At 43.9% G+C, this 16738-nt stretch overlaps 1 protein-coding gene across 4 annotated transcripts in view; it reads left to right on the top strand.

Annotated features, from left to right (window-relative positions):
• LOC138963956 (serine/threonine-protein kinase WNK-like) overlaps positions 1-16286 on the top strand; it is a 41566-nt gene extending 25280 nt beyond the window's left edge. For 2 of the 4 annotated variants that reach the window (XM_070335812.1, XM_070335813.1), the window contains 7 exons: positions 210-302; positions 3150-3370; positions 4315-4525; positions 5052-5243; positions 5560-7956; positions 9509-9597; positions 10256-16286. In XM_070335812.1, coding sequence (XP_070191913.1) covers positions 210-302; positions 3150-3370; positions 4315-4525; positions 5052-5243; positions 5560-7956; positions 9509-9597; positions 10256-11276 — 4224 coding nt within the window. In that variant the 3' untranslated portion in view covers positions 11277-16286. The remainder of the gene's footprint in view (positions 1-209; positions 303-3149; positions 3371-4314; positions 4526-5051; positions 5244-5559; positions 7957-9508; positions 9598-10255) is intronic. The other 2 variants (XM_070335815.1, XM_070335814.1) reach the window with 2 other exon arrangements.
• Positions 16287-16738: the final 452 nt, after the last annotated feature.

Below are 16738 nucleotides of genomic sequence, written 5' to 3'. Positions count from 1 at the left end.
TGATCTGTTTGTTTATTGTTGTGTTTAGACATCGATTTTAGAAGCATGTGTGGTAGTTTTAACCTTTTTGATTTTGAGATGTTAGTTAAATAGCCTGTTATTTTTTGTAGTTTTCGTGTGAGTTTCCCTCCTTGGTTTTTGAATTATATTTTCAGTTGTTTTGGTCTTGCTAGAATTGTGTTCTGTCAGTGCCTAGTGACTGTTTTCAGTCTGGGAAGTTTGGCAGTAAGAATCGGCCGGAGCAAAGCGGTGGCCACCCTCCTGTTCCCCACACACATGTTAAAAGCAGGTTGCTTGCTAAGGTGTGTCAGTATGGTAGTATGGTTATTTTCACTTTTTGGTCACTGCGCACTGTATGGTGAATCTCTCGCTTTTTTGTGCTTCGTTTTTGCTTCCTCTGTAGATTGGTTGGTGTTTCCACCTTGGAATGCAGTTTTATTTTGGCAATATTTTTTATTGTAGCACATGTGTTGTCAAGTAGCGTGCTTTGCAGGCAGACGGACCCACTCGTATGGCAGCTGGACTTCGGAAATGTGGCAGAAGGGGGTTGGGTGGGGAATTATTCCTGTCATGCAGACCGCTTCGTGCATAGTTGGTTGAACATTACTGATTGGTGTCAGCATGTGTGTAATGAAAGTTGTGTTGCTGGATCACATAGCATGCTTTACATCTGTAGCAATGAGCTTCAGTGAGAGAAGATGTTGCGGTAGTTGCCTTTAGTTATGCTTCACTGATGAAGCAACAACATTCTTGGAGGATCTGCTGTTCAACGGTCTGATGCCAGTCATACCTAGGGCAGTGTTCAAAGAGGTCCTTTTTAAAGTGCTCTGCACATACCAACCGTCACATATAGCCCAAATCTGGATACATGGGGGATACATCAAAGGAGCTGATTTCGGGCTATATGTGACGTACCCCACATCCAACAACTAGTGGGAATCCAGATCCAGATACCTGCTGTGAACAGACTTTTATCATAGAACTTCTCTTCAGTAGCTGACTCATTTGTCATTGACACTTTGAAATTTAAAAGGGCCAATCATTTTGGTGGTGAGTTAGCCAAATGACTGACAAAGGGTTTGATGAGGTGGTCAAGTTCTTTGCAAACTGACTAAAGTAGGGGATTTACGAAGAACTCAGCTGATGGTTTTTGAGGATAAAAATCAGGGATCTTCTTCTTCTCTTCTTCTGCGTTCCCGGGAAAAATCAGGGATAAAAGTTCATCTGCCCAAAAGTTATCAATATTTTAGCTGCAGCATGCTTTTGACACATGTTTTCACAATCCCATTTAGGAGTTATGTGGTAACTACATGTACTCAACTGCACTGATAAAGGCATGAACATGCTGCAAGCCATCAGATGCTCTGACTTCACAGGAGGGGTCTTGATCTGCCTGACTTAATGCTGGCTTGTTCCGATGCCTCAAGTTATGACGCATCTGTTTGAAATAAACAACCCGCAGACCTGCATGATTGACCTGTTTCAGTGGATGCTGTTTTCAGTGCATGTGCTGAGAAGTTGTATTCATTACTTGTAGCAGCTGACGAGTAGCAGAGCTGGACGTTATACAAGCATCATTTATTATTCACTAGACATTCGTAGTTCAGCTGTCATGGTGTGTTTGTGTTTTGTCCGTTGCAGTCACCTGTGAGCTGTGTCATTTCTTGGTGTCTTGCTTCAGTTGTTTGAGATTACCATTGCAATAGGAGAAGTCATTTAATGCTGTCAGAAAAGTTTGAGTTTCTTTCTGCAGCATTTTTGTTCCTCACCAAGGCAAAATTGTGCACTTTGCATATTTTGTGTGTTACTGTTAGCTGCAATTACTAACAATGATACATATGCATGTGGTATTATTGTGTGTATTGGTGTCTCAGATTGCTGATCACTTTGATTGCCTCCAATGGATGTTAGAAGAAATGCAAATGTTTACACTTGCACTGTGTGGATAGCAGCAGCATGCTTCGAGTGTTGTGTTGTTTTATCATCATTTAGAACATGGAGCATACTGTAGAAGGACAGCATTAGTGAATGCCAGCAATTAGTGAAGGTGCTGATGATCTTCTGTGAGATTAGCTGGAGTCTTTCTGGTGGTGGGGGTTTTTTTCAGGGTAAAATTTCTTTTCTACTAAAGCTTTAAATTACTAACCAATGCTTCATTGTCCATCACTGTTTAGTTAAATCCATCTCTTGCACTTTCATTTGAATTGAATATTGAGGGTTGCACACAGTTAAACAATATTTCACTTGAATTAACTTCCCTTTTGACTTATTTGACCATTCCTTGTATAAAATGACCACAAATCATGCCTTTAGAATATCTTCATCCTGAGGACATCCGCTGATAACTCTGAATACTGTACTGACATACATCAGATCTTTGGAGAAAGGCCTCGTGTCTTGAGATTTCTCTTTAGGCATGCGTGTATGCAGGCAGCTGTGCACAGGAGGCTGAGAAACCTACTTCCGAAATGTTCAGTGTGCCACCAAGCTGTGGCATACATTTGAGCTATCCCTTACAGGAACATAGTACATGTGCACACATCTGTTAGCATGCATAATACATTTTAAAAAACAAGCCTGTCTTTTGAAAGCAATTTTTTGGAGCAATTTTGGTTATTTTTACTGTTTTAACTCGCTAATTAAAGTGCCTGAGCTTTTTTGTTTGTTACTCATTCCAGAGCAGGTTTACAAGACAAGATTTGTAAGAAATGGTTTTATATGCACATGTTAATACCTGATATAAATCAATTTAATACCAGAGAATGGAAAGTCTTAACCACAGAGGCAGCTTTGCAGTAAACTATGGCAGATGTATGCTACAGGCATGCACTGAATTACATGGTGCCCCGCACATGCAGTGGTAAGGTTAAAGCGTTGTGCTGCTTTACAATGACATAAACATAGATTTAAATGTCCTTTCATTAGCTTTTATTGTCAGCTTTGTTAGTTCAGAAAGCCTTGGGAAAGAGATTGGTTCTCAGCCCCTTTTTTCGGATAAAACCAGAAAAGTGATTTGCCAGAAAATGACATCGGACAGAATTAAAGTAGGTCTGTACTGGAGGAAGCCGAGTGTACACAACTGACAACAGCAGTGACAGCATATCCCACAACAACTCCCGATTGCTAAGTGACTGTTGTTCTGTGTGTAGGCAGCCAACCTGGCCCACCTGGATCTGACTGCAGCACAGCAGCTGCAACACCAACAGCAGCAGCTAACGACTCCAATGGAAACTCCAGGACCGTCAACATCTACGTTTCCTGCAACTGGCCAACCGGCTGCAAGTGCCTCGTCCCAGAATGCCTACCTGGCCTCTGGCAGTCAGTCTGCTGCGTACCTCACTGATGAGGCTTCAATGTCCAACCGTGAGAGGTAAGCTGGAAAGGCAACAATATTACATAGTATTAGTAATCTTGCACACTTTGTCATTAGCATTTAATAGTTTATTGCACTTAAAATTGGACAGCAAAATTGCAGCTCATTGATTTTGCTTACAAGTGGCCTGGAAAAATCGTTTTGCTGGATATGCACATGTGGAGAGAGGTTATATTTGCCAAATGTTTTGTAAAATCTGCAACTTGGCTGTTTAATTGTTTCTGTTGTGGTAGTTTGCTGTAGCAATGAGAAGATTCAGAACCTTGCCATGTTAGATTCCCGTTTACTGTGAATCGCATGAGTGCATATTTACCTTTTGCTATTTTGATGTATCATTGTATGTCCCTTGCCTAGTTTTAAAGTATCATCGTGAGGCATCATATCCTGTCAAAACAACAACAACCCCAGAGCAGCAAATTTGTCAGGCTTGCAGGTTTTAGCCTTGAAAACTCCATCAGCACTGAACTCATGGAATACTTAGTAGTACAGTAAAACCTCCAACTAACTACCCAGAAAATGTCCAGAAAAATCGGTTGTAAAATGGAGGGGTCATTATTGGGAATTTGCTGGTCCAGGATCTTTACAAGGGAGACAACTGCTTGGCGCACTACTGACTACCACACGTGATGGTCTGTCCGCGACGCATGACAAATGAGGGGCGTGCGCTAGGTACCGGGTATTTACGACCTTGGACACTCGCTGGTAAAATGGTCAAAGTCGTTATTGACCTTTGGTGGGTAGGTGGGTCATCTGAAAAAGGAAGGAGTTGCCATTCGGAGGTTAGTTACAATGTGAAAGGCCTCCGTGCCCAGAAAATTGGTCGGCAAACAGAGGGTGACGCTTTTAGGAGGGGTCGTTATGGGAGGTTCCACTGTAGGAGAAAACCATTTGCGATGTCTTTACGATGAAAATATTAGATGTCCTTGTTTTTTTGTTTTCAGTGAAACAGAAATGACTTCCAATACAGACAAGAAAAAGAAGACAAAGACAAAACGGCGCAAAACACTGGAGAAGTCTCCGCGAGTGACGGTACTGAGCTTTGAGGATGAAGACGAGGAGGTAGAATGTCGACTGGAACTTTCCAACAGAAACACCATCACCTTCAAGTTTGCCCTGGAGAATGACGAGCCGGAGGAAATTGCTGAGAATCTGGTTAGAACTTGTGTGTTTTCTGTCTGTTAATTAGGTGATGGTATTCCGTGATTTGTTGACTCTTGTGAAATGAAAAAGATGTGTGTGTCTGTGATGCTTCTTTAGCCGATTGTTCATTGTTGCAGCCACATTTTAAGCTGTTTAGGTGATGGTAATGTCCATTGTAATTGTAGAGAGGGCAAAAAAGATGCACGTACATTTATTGGTCAGTGTTTGAGTCTTTTTCCAGATTTCCACAGGTTGTGCAGGAACTTTGGTTCTCTAATGCAAAAACAGTGTAACTCCTCTTTTATGACCTCCAAACATCGAATAAAATCAGGTCTTAAAAAGGAGGGAGTTGAATTAGAGGTTATGAGCAGCAAATCTGAAAAAGGAAGGTCTTAAAAAGGAGGAAATCCTTAAATTGGTGGATCTTGAAAGGTGGGCTCCACTGTACTTGCTTATGCAGGTTTGAATACATTTTTACATGCTCTTTATTGGCTTGTGCTGTGACCTAACCAGATTGACGTCTTTGTTCTGTGCATAGAAAGTGGAGGGCCTACTTCACGAGACGCAGGTGTTAATGGTGATTGAGCTTCTGGAAGAGGTGGTGAGAATGGTGATGCAGGACAGCAAAGAAGCCGTTGGTTGGTGTGTCAGTTTCGTGGCCTCCTCTACCTCGTCCAGCCCCCGCTCCCTGCACAAGACCAAGCTGAGCGAAGGCATTGAGCACGAAAAGGTGAGAACGTTATTGAATAACAATATGTTAACATGTGAGACTGATTAGGCACATCACCCATTTAGAAAACAAAATATCCCCTCCCTCTCTCACTCTGAAGTTAAAGCCTAAATTTCTAGGTGGAAAAGAATATGAACACATAACTTGTGACACCAAAAGCAGCACTAAGTTTGGTATCTTTCAGACACTGCAAACCAACTTTCAACTTAATTTTGTCTCTCTCTTTCTCTCACAGACATACCACACACATGAGGCAAGCAAAAAATATTACAATTGAAGTCTGATTTATCACTCATTCATAAAATTTGTTTTTCAGAAACTGGACTTGCCGGAAACAGAAGAGACTCTGAATGCAGACGACAAGGACCAGAAGGCAGAAGGGGACTCGGCCGACCCGGACTCGCAGGTGGTCATCAGCAACAGCAAACGTTTCATCGTCAACAAGGTGCACGACCACCAACTGACTGAGACACGCATTGCGGAAGACGATGAAGAAGAAACGAACATTTCTCCAGACAACTTGGCCAGCATGTCGGCGCAGGCTGGTGGTGGTGCAGATTCTGATGAGCAGCGGTCGGTGAAAAGCGTCACTAAGCCCACCGTACCCATCAACATCAGCGACCTGCAGGACAAGCTGAGCCGCATCCACACCAACCCTAAGCCCGCGGGCATGGTGCCTCAGCAAGAAACAGGAGAGGCTGGAGAGACTGCTCCGCAGCCCCAGTCAGGGTCAGGATGCCAGCCTGCCCAGCAGCGTCCTGCACAGCAGTCTGCTCAGACTGGTCAGCAACAGCCTCAGTCAGTCCAGCTTGTACCGGCCCAAACTGGCCAGCCAGTAACTCAGCAACAGCAACAGCCCCAGGCGGTTCAGCCAGCAGGGCAGCAACAGCCTCAGCAAGTTCAGCAAATGGCACAGCCTGGTCAGGTTCAGCCTGGCCAGCAGCAACAGCCTCAACCGGTTCAGCCAGTTGGTCAACAGCAGCCGCCTCAACCCAGTCAGCAGATGCTCCAGCCAGCAGTCCAACAAGGACGGCCGGTGGTTCAGCAGCAAACTCTGCCACTTCAGCCCGGTCAGCTGGTGGGTCAGCAGCAGCCCTCCCCTGTGTACCCAGGCAACCAGCAAGCCGGCCAGCAACCACCGCAGCCTGTCCAGCAAGTGGGTCAGCAGTTCCAGCAGCCAGGTGTTGCGGGTCAGCAGGCGGACCAGGGCGGCAGTCAGGCGGTGCCCCAACAGGGTGGAGCGGTGGTCCACGACGACAGCCCCCCCGGCAAGACAACGCACGATGCTGGCTCTCACCACGGCCCCCAGCACCTGCCCTCCCACCATCCGCTCAACATCAACCCTCAGTTCATGATGGCCATGCACCAGATGTTCCCCCACCTGACCTCCAACTACCAGTTCCCCCAACACTACTACCCCGGCAACCAGTTCCAGCAGATGCACCACCTGTGGCAGATGTACCAGCTGTACCACCAACTGATGCCGCAACAGCAGCATCATGGCGTACCGCATTACCCGCTACGCCAAAACCCTTCCATGCCCAACGTCCACCCCACCAACCCTGGCACTGCTTCGCAAGGCTCCGAGTCTGGCATCTACTCTCCCATGAGGGTGGTGTCCCCACCCAGGTCCCCGACGACGGCACGCAGAGGGATGGCAGAAGACGGTGGGGGCCAGGAGGACGGTGGGCAGATGCCGGGAGGGTCGGGCAAGGGCAAGCCGGAACTGTCCAACATTAGCAACCTGGAGCAGGCCCTGATTAGAACAATTCACGGCAACAGGAAAGACATGGCCATGGTGCCCCCTGTGCCTGCTCCACAGTCAGGGGTGAGCCCTGTCAATCCAGAGAGTGCTGCGGATCACGCAGAAGGCTATCGTCATTCCGATGCTGACAGTTCACTGTATGTGGGCATTGCGCCAGGGGCGTCAGAAAGTTCCTTCGTCAGGGGTGGGCCCTCGGAGAGCAAGTCTGAGCCTCTGCTGCACCAGGGCCAGCACGTGATCAGGTCTCGTTTCCCTGTGGAGACCTTGCCCTGCAGTCTGACTGAAACGTCGCAGGGTGAAAACACAAACGCTAGTAGTGTCTCTCCCACGGAGGCGACCAAGATCAAAGGGCGGTTCAAGGTGACCACAATGCGAGATAGCAAGAGCCAGCCCGACGTGTCGGACAGTGACCACAGGATGTCCACTTCGGCCAAGCATGACGGGCAGGACGTTACTAACTCTGCTGCTTCCGCTTCTGCTCTTAGCACGCCACACAGTACTCCGTCCGCACCCTCTAACAAGGAAGATGGGTCGCAAGGCGTAGATAGAAAACTGTCCCATGTAAGTAGCAACGTTCCCTGTAGTTTAGTGGTCCAAGACCCCAACGGTAAACTCCTACACCCCGACGTCCACTCCTTGCAAACGCAGCGCATGGGTAGAGCTGCCTCTTTCGATCTCCCCACGTCCGCAGTGAGAAACCTTTACAAGAAACGTTCGGCCTCCCTTAGCCACCTCCCCCCCAGTAGTTGTTACGGTAGTGAGGAGCTTTACATGTATGGTGATGGGGCTTACGCTAATGCCGCTAGACCTATCCTGGCTCATGCCGTGACCCAGAGCAGCCCCGGCTGGTCAACCTCCTCAGAACAGGCAGACATAGCCACCCAGACCTCCCCAGCAGTGCACAAAGACAGACCCCCCTTTGTCAGGGCCAAGGGGGCGCAACGCCTGGTGAGTAAGGGGCCCGCCCACTTACCAAGGGCCTGGTAGCCGTGTATCGTCATTCACCTGTACCCCTTTGGGTCATTTGTAGTGTTTCACCCTTGCTATTTTAGTACATACTGTCCACTTACTGTAGCTCTGGTAGCAAGTCAGTAGTTGGGTTGGGTTGGGTTGGTTTTAAGAAATGTGAGGGGTTGTTTTGGGGTGGGGCGTATTTTTATTTGGTGTTGGTTTTACTTTTTAAGACTTTAACACAGCTCTACTACAGTTTGCATGCAATGTTCACAATTTTTATTCCGGTATCAGTATATGAGGTCTCATTTCACACATCCACTATTTATTCAAGTTACTGTATTTTCACACATTTTTCAAGGAATTTTCCCTAATTGGTGGATTACTAACAAGACATATGATAGTACTAGTAGCATATCATGTTACTAACTTTAGTTAATATGGTATTGAACGGGTTTGGATTATTGTTGAATTCCTTCATTACCTATTTCTTATGTGAGGACAGGGCTATTAAATTGATATTTCATACAATTCATGGATTTGACATTCTGAGGAAGTATTCTAAATGGTTCTAAATGGCTAAACATTCAGGTTTTATTAACCAGTCAAGTAAACTCATCAACTTTTTATTGTAACCAATTAAAAAAATGTCAAAGCATTTTGCCTTTAAGCATAACGTTTACCGCACAGTATGTCTGTAAAAAAACAACTTGGTCTCACAGAAATTGGTCTTGCTAACATATGGTGAGTCAAATCATGTAAAAGCCTGCAGTGCTATTATATTTGGAGGGGAATGATTGTCACAAAGAACGTCAGTCAGTAAGTCGTGTCAGGTAATTCGATATTTAAGCAGACAAAGTATCCAACATTACCACTGAACATGTTCTCTAATGTTTTATCTATTTTTTTGAAAATAGAAAAGGTTAAAGAGAAAAGGTAGGGAAATCGTGGATGATTATGTATCTCCTAATCCATAAAAAGATGTTTTCCAAAAAGTCTGATTAACTATGTTTGCTGAAATACCTGATGAACTAGAAACAGCAGTGGAATATAAAGGGAATTCTGTTGGTGCACATTTATTATTGGTTTCTGAGGGAATAGGTGATCTGAGGGGATTCTAGGCCAAATACCATTCCAGTAACATTGTAGATCTGAGCACTTTGTCTCGTCTTTGGGGGCCCGGTAGCTCAGTTGGTAGAGCACTGGACTTGTGATCTGTAGGTTACGGGTTGACATCCGGGCCAGGACGGACACCAGTCAACTTTATGTGCAGACTCAGAGATGGTTTCGATGTCCTACCCCCTTGTCACCACAGTGGCATGTAAAAGACCTCTGGCATTCTGCCATAAGTGCAGGAGGCTGATTACACCTAATCAGATACACACACACACCTGGGTAGCACTACTCTGTCGCTGCTAGCTTTCCACTGGGAGGAAGCGACCCGAATTCCAGAGTAATGAGAAAATAAAGTCATGAAAATAAAAAAAATGCTGGGATGTATAATTGCGATAAAATGATGTGTGCAAAATGTAGGTGGTGTGTTGTGCAGGAGGAGGATGGTGTGGAGGCGGTCAAGGAGGAGAGCAAGAAGCCCTACAGACTGGAGGAGGACCCAGAGTACTGCGACATGATCAAAAGGTTGGTGTCGGGGGGTGCAGTAGAACCTGCCTTGTAACATATCCAACAATATGAGAAAATTAGGCCTTCAATGAATGAGCGGGAGTCCTAAAAATGAAAGTAAAGGTATACAGAAAAGTTGAGGAAAAAAGGCCCTGACAAAAAGGAAGTTTTGGCTTCAAATTGGGGGTTCCGCTGAATGTTACTGTGAAGCAGCGTCTTCATTAAGAGTTGCTGGTCATGTTGAAGATGGCTTGCGTTCATTCACCTCAAGTCAGTTACCAAATAAGGACATCAACGCTTCTTTTTAAAGTAACTGGCCTGCGGTGAATGCAGTCAAGTGATTAACAACACATAGGTGACTTGATTAAGACACTGCTTTGGGGTAATTGAAGCTGGGCCAGCAGGGATGGGTGGTCCAAGGAAAGAGCTGAAGTTTTGGGTTGGAGAAGTAATTCCTACAGAAGAAAGACAGGAAAACCTTTTGTTTGGTTAATAATTGAAGATGATGTGGTAAGTGCAGAATTTGTCAAAGGGACTGTAGCTTGTCTTTGCTGACAGATTTTGAGTTGTAGTAGCATTAAAAAAAACTAAGTTTGTTTGGATAGTGGAGTCATGAACGATGCCATCTTGTAACCTGTGACTGACGCTCAGTTGTTTAGTTCTATTTTGAATGCAGGCACGCACAAGAAAGTGAAGCGCTGAGACAGCGGCACCAGAAGGAGCTGGGGGAATTCCTCCACAAGCGCGGCCTGAGCTACCCAGCCAACCCAGTGATGCCCAACCCCACCACTCCGCCCTTATTTATGGGGGCCCTCACCACCTCCCCCTTCCACTTGCCCACCCCCCACCACCACCACCCCCTTCACGGTGGGCCACCTCACCACGAGGGGACCCCCCTGTCCCCTAACTCTCAGCGTCGCAGTGTGGCTGAAGGCGAGGCCCACCTTGACGGCAGCCCCCAAGAGAAGGCCCGCAAAATGTTGAAGCTGGAGGACATGCTCAAATACGCAGACTTCTCCCGCCTGCCGCCAGTCGGCCCCAAGTCCGAGCCTGTGAAGAAGTCGCTGAACGAACTGAAACATGAGAGGGACCTGAAGGGCTGGGAGCCAGTGTTTGGTGCTGACTCTGCACCGGTGACTGTGGCGCAGGGTGGGGCCAAGTCTGCCGTGCCTGACCACATCAGCGAGGGGGGCTCCGAAAACTGCAGTCGAAAGTCCAGCACGGACATGTCTGCCTCGCAGTCTTCCATTCCAGAGCTGATGCGGCAACAGCAGCAGCAGCAACAACAACAAGCATTTCCCAGTGTTGGAGGGCTAGGCCTGCCCCACCCTGCTGCACAGAGTCAGTACAGTCAACAGCATCATCATCAGGTGTCTCAGCAGATGAGCCAGCTAAGCGCCATATTTGGCACTGGTCCATTCCCTCCCTACTACTACAGTTATAACGGGCCCTACCCCGCCTTTGCTGCCTCGGGGACGCAAGGACAGCCCTACACTTCCCTCAGCAACAACACCTTCGTCATGCCTACGGCCCACCAGCATCCCACCACCCCCATAAACCCTGCAGTGATCCCCGTCGCTGGCCCGGCCCCTCTCCCTACGGCGGCCCCACCTGGCAATGGCGGCAACTCTGGTTTTGTTCCCTCCAACCAGAGTCCTGGGGCCAACAACAACAATCAGCCTGGTGCTAGTGGCTGAGCCACACAGCAACATACCACAAGTCTTTCGTTTTTCGTGGATTATTTGTTTTGAACTCTCTCTCTCTCCCTTCCCCTCCATTCGTCATGGTTGTGGCTCTTGTCATGTGCGTCCTTCTATGGAGATTTTTCGTTGCGCGACAGGAGCCCACACAGCCTCTCAGTCTGGCATGAAATGGATCCATGCTTCGGTGACTTGACTCGGGGGACGTCTTCTTGAACTGGATGGGATTGCTTTGCCAGTGACTCTTTGACAGTGGATCATTCAGCACGGATAAACAGAAATAGGTTTATGTCAGTTGTATGACATTCCTACCAAGGAACCCTTAGTCTGTTTGATTGAATGATCCAATATTCTATTTATTGCCTTTCGCTTCCACAGGATCCATCCTTTCTGTCTCTCCCCAAGGATTTCCCTTTTTGGCACCTTTACAGAAAGTGTAGCTGAGAGTGTAGAGCCTGATGGCCTGGCCAATAGCATGTAGCAGCCGTCTGTCGAAAATGGTATGTGCTATGGTACCGTCTGTAGTAACATGCTGCTTGTATCACCAGTATTATCATACTTTTGCCTGTATTCTGATTGAAAAACTTACTTTTGTAAAATATGTAAATTAATCATAAGAAAAGGGGTGAGCTGGGCAACACGAATAATAATTTGCTGTACCCTGAGGGTGGTACTTATGGGTCCATAACAGACATGTTCCCTTGAGAGAGAGAGAGTGAGTGTGAGTGCACATGTGTGTTAGGGCATGCATGGTTTGTGCAAGGTCAGTGATTGATATAAGTGATTGCTTTATTTTTATGCTGTGTTCATGAATGCAAAAGAAAGAAAAACAAGAGACAAGAAGGTTTAAACCTTGCACCAATGCATTTATTTAATGAAGCCGCTTTCACCTTGATTCTTTACCCTGTGCACCTAAGACAGAATAGAGGAGACAACACTCATCCATACGAAGAATGAACATGTAAGACAACAAATATTTATAGATCACTATCTTAAAAATACAACATGACTTTCCTGTGGCTTTGTTTGAAGAACAGTGTCATCTCGGAATATTGCAGGGTTGTGCTTTTCTTTCACCTATGTCACTGTATTGACTTCTGTCAGTGTACAACATTTGTTTTCTTGCATTATATGTGCATGTTTCTTTCTGTTTTCTGCATGTGACTAAAGCCATGTGTCTTCTTGCACGAATCCGATCCGAAACAAGTCAGAGTCTAAGATGTATGAAGAGAAAAGCTAGAGAAATGTATATTCAACGTGAGCACGAATATGACAGTGTTTTTTTCGTGGACTTTTTCATTCTTACTTTGTAAGCTCTGGGCAGGTATGGTCTAAGAAATGAGTCGTTCTCAGTCCTTCCATGAATCGATGTCAAAATTCACTAAACAAAAGCATTTGTTGGTACAGGAGAGTATGGTATGTTTCATGTGTATTGATGTACTTAATTTGTGTTTATATATTAGGACATCAGAACTACCTTTTTCATCTATGATGACCCTTTCCCTGCAATAAACAAAAAGCCTGTTGTGAGATTTTGTGGACAAGAAGAGATAATGTTTTTGTTTTTTTAAATCTGAGCAGAGTGAAAACTGTAAGATCATCCCATGTGAAAAATAAATGCAGTCTGCATGTACCGTACTGGTTGTTGACGACATTTTGACTAAGAATGTATAAGAAAGTTTCACACCTCGTCAGTCTTAGATAGAATGGATGTCTGCTTTCTGATTTTTATTGTGTACATCATTCTGTACTGCATCAGCAGTGTTTCTTTATTTTAGGAACATTTAAGGAAGTTGAGAATTTGTGTCAACTTCCATCTTATAAGTGTATTAAAATTACTTTATTGGTGTATGCCATGTGCCTCTGTCTTCTGTCATTTATGAAATATATTCATGCAAAATTAAATACATGTATGATAGAAAGTTGAAGTTTTGGAACCTTATAATATTGACAATGTCATGTCTTTGGTGAAATCATAAGTTAAAACACCACTTGTCTTTTTTTGAAATGTGTGAGTTGAGATACTTAAAGGTTTTAATCAGTTGATTTTTCTCATTTTAATGATTTCTGCCTGTGTTGCTGTTCAAAATTTTAGTGTTCGATTTTATCTTTATTTGTTTTAGTGATTATGGTCAAAGCATTTCAGCTTTGTTTTTGGTTAGTGTCTTCTTCTTCTTCTCCTTCTGTCTTGAACAAAATTAAATATGTGAGAATTTATTTGGGGAAATAGTATTTTGAAGTTATACGCCGCAATTTGAAAATCATCATGCCTGCAAAAACACTAATCCACGACTTGCAGCACCCCGTGACCCAGCATAATTAAGAGGTCCGTGGTGAAGGTCATACATTTTAGGGGGGGAACATGAACTTCCGGTCAGAGTAGACATGTGGAAACATACAACATGGATTGCTTTGAAATACTGATCAGCACACAGAAGCCCTAAAAGCCGAAACACAGCTGCAGCCATTCACTTATCATTCTAAGTAAAACGTTCTCACACAAAATTCTCACGTGCTAAACTTCATGGGAAAATATATTTGACCCTTTCTACAGATTTGTCATGTCTCAGAGAGCAACAGATTCACAATCACTTTCAGCTGAGAAAAAAAATGATGTAATGATACATTTGACTAGACCGTAGCAACACATGTCTAAATCCTTTTCTAAAAGAACTGTAAACCAGAAGTTTGTGTTCCCCCCAATAAATGGGCTAGCTGACACTAATAAGGGCAGCCACAATGCACACAGTCTCAAACCCTACTGCAAGTCGTGGATACCTATGTGTAGATAGCTCAGTTCCATTTGATGTGTGGCTTCATTTTGATTGCCATTTATGCATCATATTTGCACATACAGTCTCAACTATGTCCATACACACCCTTAATAGCTTCTTACATACATTTTCAAATTGATGGATCAAAGTTTTTGCACACGCAAAATTTAAGCTTGTGCATTTGGGAGAGTTTCCTTGCAAATTAAATGTGTTCTTTAATCTGTAAATGATCTTCATCATTAAAGCATTGAATTCAAAAGTGACAAGTTGTGTTTCCTGAAGTTTTCTCGTTTGTGTGAATATTTGGATAGCATGTTTCACAAGTAATGTTTCAACCAAACATTTAGAGATGTTGGGTAGATCTTTCAGTATGCAGTGTGCATTACCATCAGACTTGAATGAAAATTTTAGGTTCTTTTTCTTTTATAATTTTAACCATTTGTCTTCCGCTTTAATTTTTGAACAGTGTGGATCAAATCAAGAAAGTAATTGTTGGTGCACGCATAGCTATTATTAACGTAAATAGCACACGTTTGGTAAATGGTTTGGTTTGGCTGTTTAGCAACATGTACAAATTTGCTTTTATAGAGGTTTAAAGGGTTGGAGAAGAGTAAGAATAGTTGAAGTTTCAGGGAGAACCTGGATGCAGAAGGGGTTAGAGATGATGATACATGTACTGTATTTTTCCTCATTTGTCAGGCACCCTCTACTTTTTTGCACTGTTTTTAAATATGTCTTGATCAGCTATGTTCAGAGGAGAGTGGCTCCCCCCGCGGGTTAGGGGAAAGAATTTACCCGATGCTCCCCAGCATGTCGTAAGAGGCGACTAACGGATTCTGTTTCTCCTTTTACCCTTGTTAAGTGTTTCTTGTATAGAATATAGTCAATGTTTGTAAAGATTTTAGTCAAGCAGTATGTAAGAAATGTTAAGTCCTTTGTACTGGAAACTTGCATTCTCCCAGTAAGGTAATATATTGTACTACGTTGCAAGCCCCTGGAGCAAATTTTTGATTAGTGCTTTTGTGAACAAGAAACAATTGACAAGTGGCTCTATCCCATCTCCCCCCCTTTCCCCGTCGCGATATAACCTTGAACGGTTGAAAACGACGTTAAACACCAAATAAAGAAAGAAAGAGAGATGAGAGTGGTGGAAGAGCTTCGCATTTTAATGAAGAAGTTTTGAGGCAAGAAGATAGGGAAGGATACACGAAGAAATGATGTCTGTTCACTTTGAACATTTAGTTGTGGTTGATTTGTTTTAATTTTTCAATGTGCTCCAAAAACCTACCATCTTAATTGCAAATGATGTTTGTAGATATGTGGGTTTGGTGATTTTTCTTCAGTTGACAAAGTTTGGTGTTCCTGTTTGCTGTTCCACATTAGTTTTGGAGTTCAGCGTGACTTCTTGACATCTTCATTGTCATGATTAAAATAATACAGTGCCGATTGAGTCGTAGGCAAGGTGTCGATTGTGGTCAAAAATCTTGAGAGAGAAGTGACGCCTAAGGTGCTAAATGCTGTGAAATTAAACACGGTACTCCTGTTGTTATTGTGTCATGACGGCCACGTTTCCGCTGCCTATTGCAAAAGTGCTCATGCCAGTTTTTCTCTCTCTACGTTGTCCATGAAATAAATAGTACTACTGTGAGATACATGGACTCTTCATGCGGCCTTGCTGATTCCGTTTGCCTCTTGCACAGTGGCATTGGTGTGTTGAGCGCTTTGGGCGATTGACATTAAAAGATTTTTTGTTCACATCTAGTCTCTTCCCTCCAAGCTTGTGTCCAGTTATTTTTGCTCAAAGATGGTTACCAAGAAAATTCATGATTGTAAAATGTCCTATAGTATTGTTTTTTTATGATTTACGGATATTTTGGCGCTCTTGGTGTCTTTGAAGAGCATTGAAAACAAACCTTCAGAAAAGATCAGTATGCTTTTCAGTGGAAGTTATGGCATTGTGTTATTTTAGACTCTTTTTCTCTTTTTTTTCCCTTTTTTTTCCCTTTTGTGTGTGCGTTTTTTTCTCACTTGTCATATTTCTTCTTCACAAAATTTCACTTTAATTTTATTTTGACGGATTTGTAGTACACCTAAGATTGTGCTGTATAAAGAATTCTGCAAGTGAAAGACCTGCGGCGCATGTCCCACATGAATGCTTTAAATGCATTATGCTTTACTGCTGTCTGATAATTTGAAGGTTATTCAGGATGTGAAAATAAAGAAACGAATGCTATGCCATTTATTTTTGTTGGATAGAGAGAGAGAGAGAGAGAGTGTGTGTGTGTGTGTGTGTGTGTGTGTGTGTGTGTGTGTGTTTGAACAGCTTCCTGTTTTTAAAAAAGTTCAGAGTCTGTCTTTTGGCAGCTCTCTCTCTCTCTCTCTCTCTCTCTCTCTCTCTCTCTCTCTCTCTCTCTCTCTCTCTCTCTCTCTCTCTCTCTCTCTCTCTCTCTCTCTCTCTCTCTCTCTCTCACACACACTCACACACACTCACACACACACATGTCATAGAAAAATGGTCTACACTTTGGACACAAGAACATTTGAGAGTTTAAAAAGAGCACCCAGAACTGGCTGAAACTACTTTGTTTTTTTCTGATATACATGTATCAACGTAAAAGCTGCTGAGAGATCAAAACAAAAAATATACACAATCTTTTTATTTTGGGCGGATTGAAACATTAATTA

The sequence above is a fragment of the Littorina saxatilis genome, linkage group LG4 (assembly GCF_037325665.1).
Source record: "Littorina saxatilis isolate snail1 linkage group LG4, US_GU_Lsax_2.0, whole genome shotgun sequence".
Lineage (NCBI taxonomy): Eukaryota > Metazoa > Mollusca > Gastropoda > Littorinimorpha > Littorinidae > Littorina > Littorina saxatilis.
The sequence above is the reverse complement of the archived record's forward strand: the minus strand, read 5'-3'. Positions and strand labels throughout refer to the sequence as shown.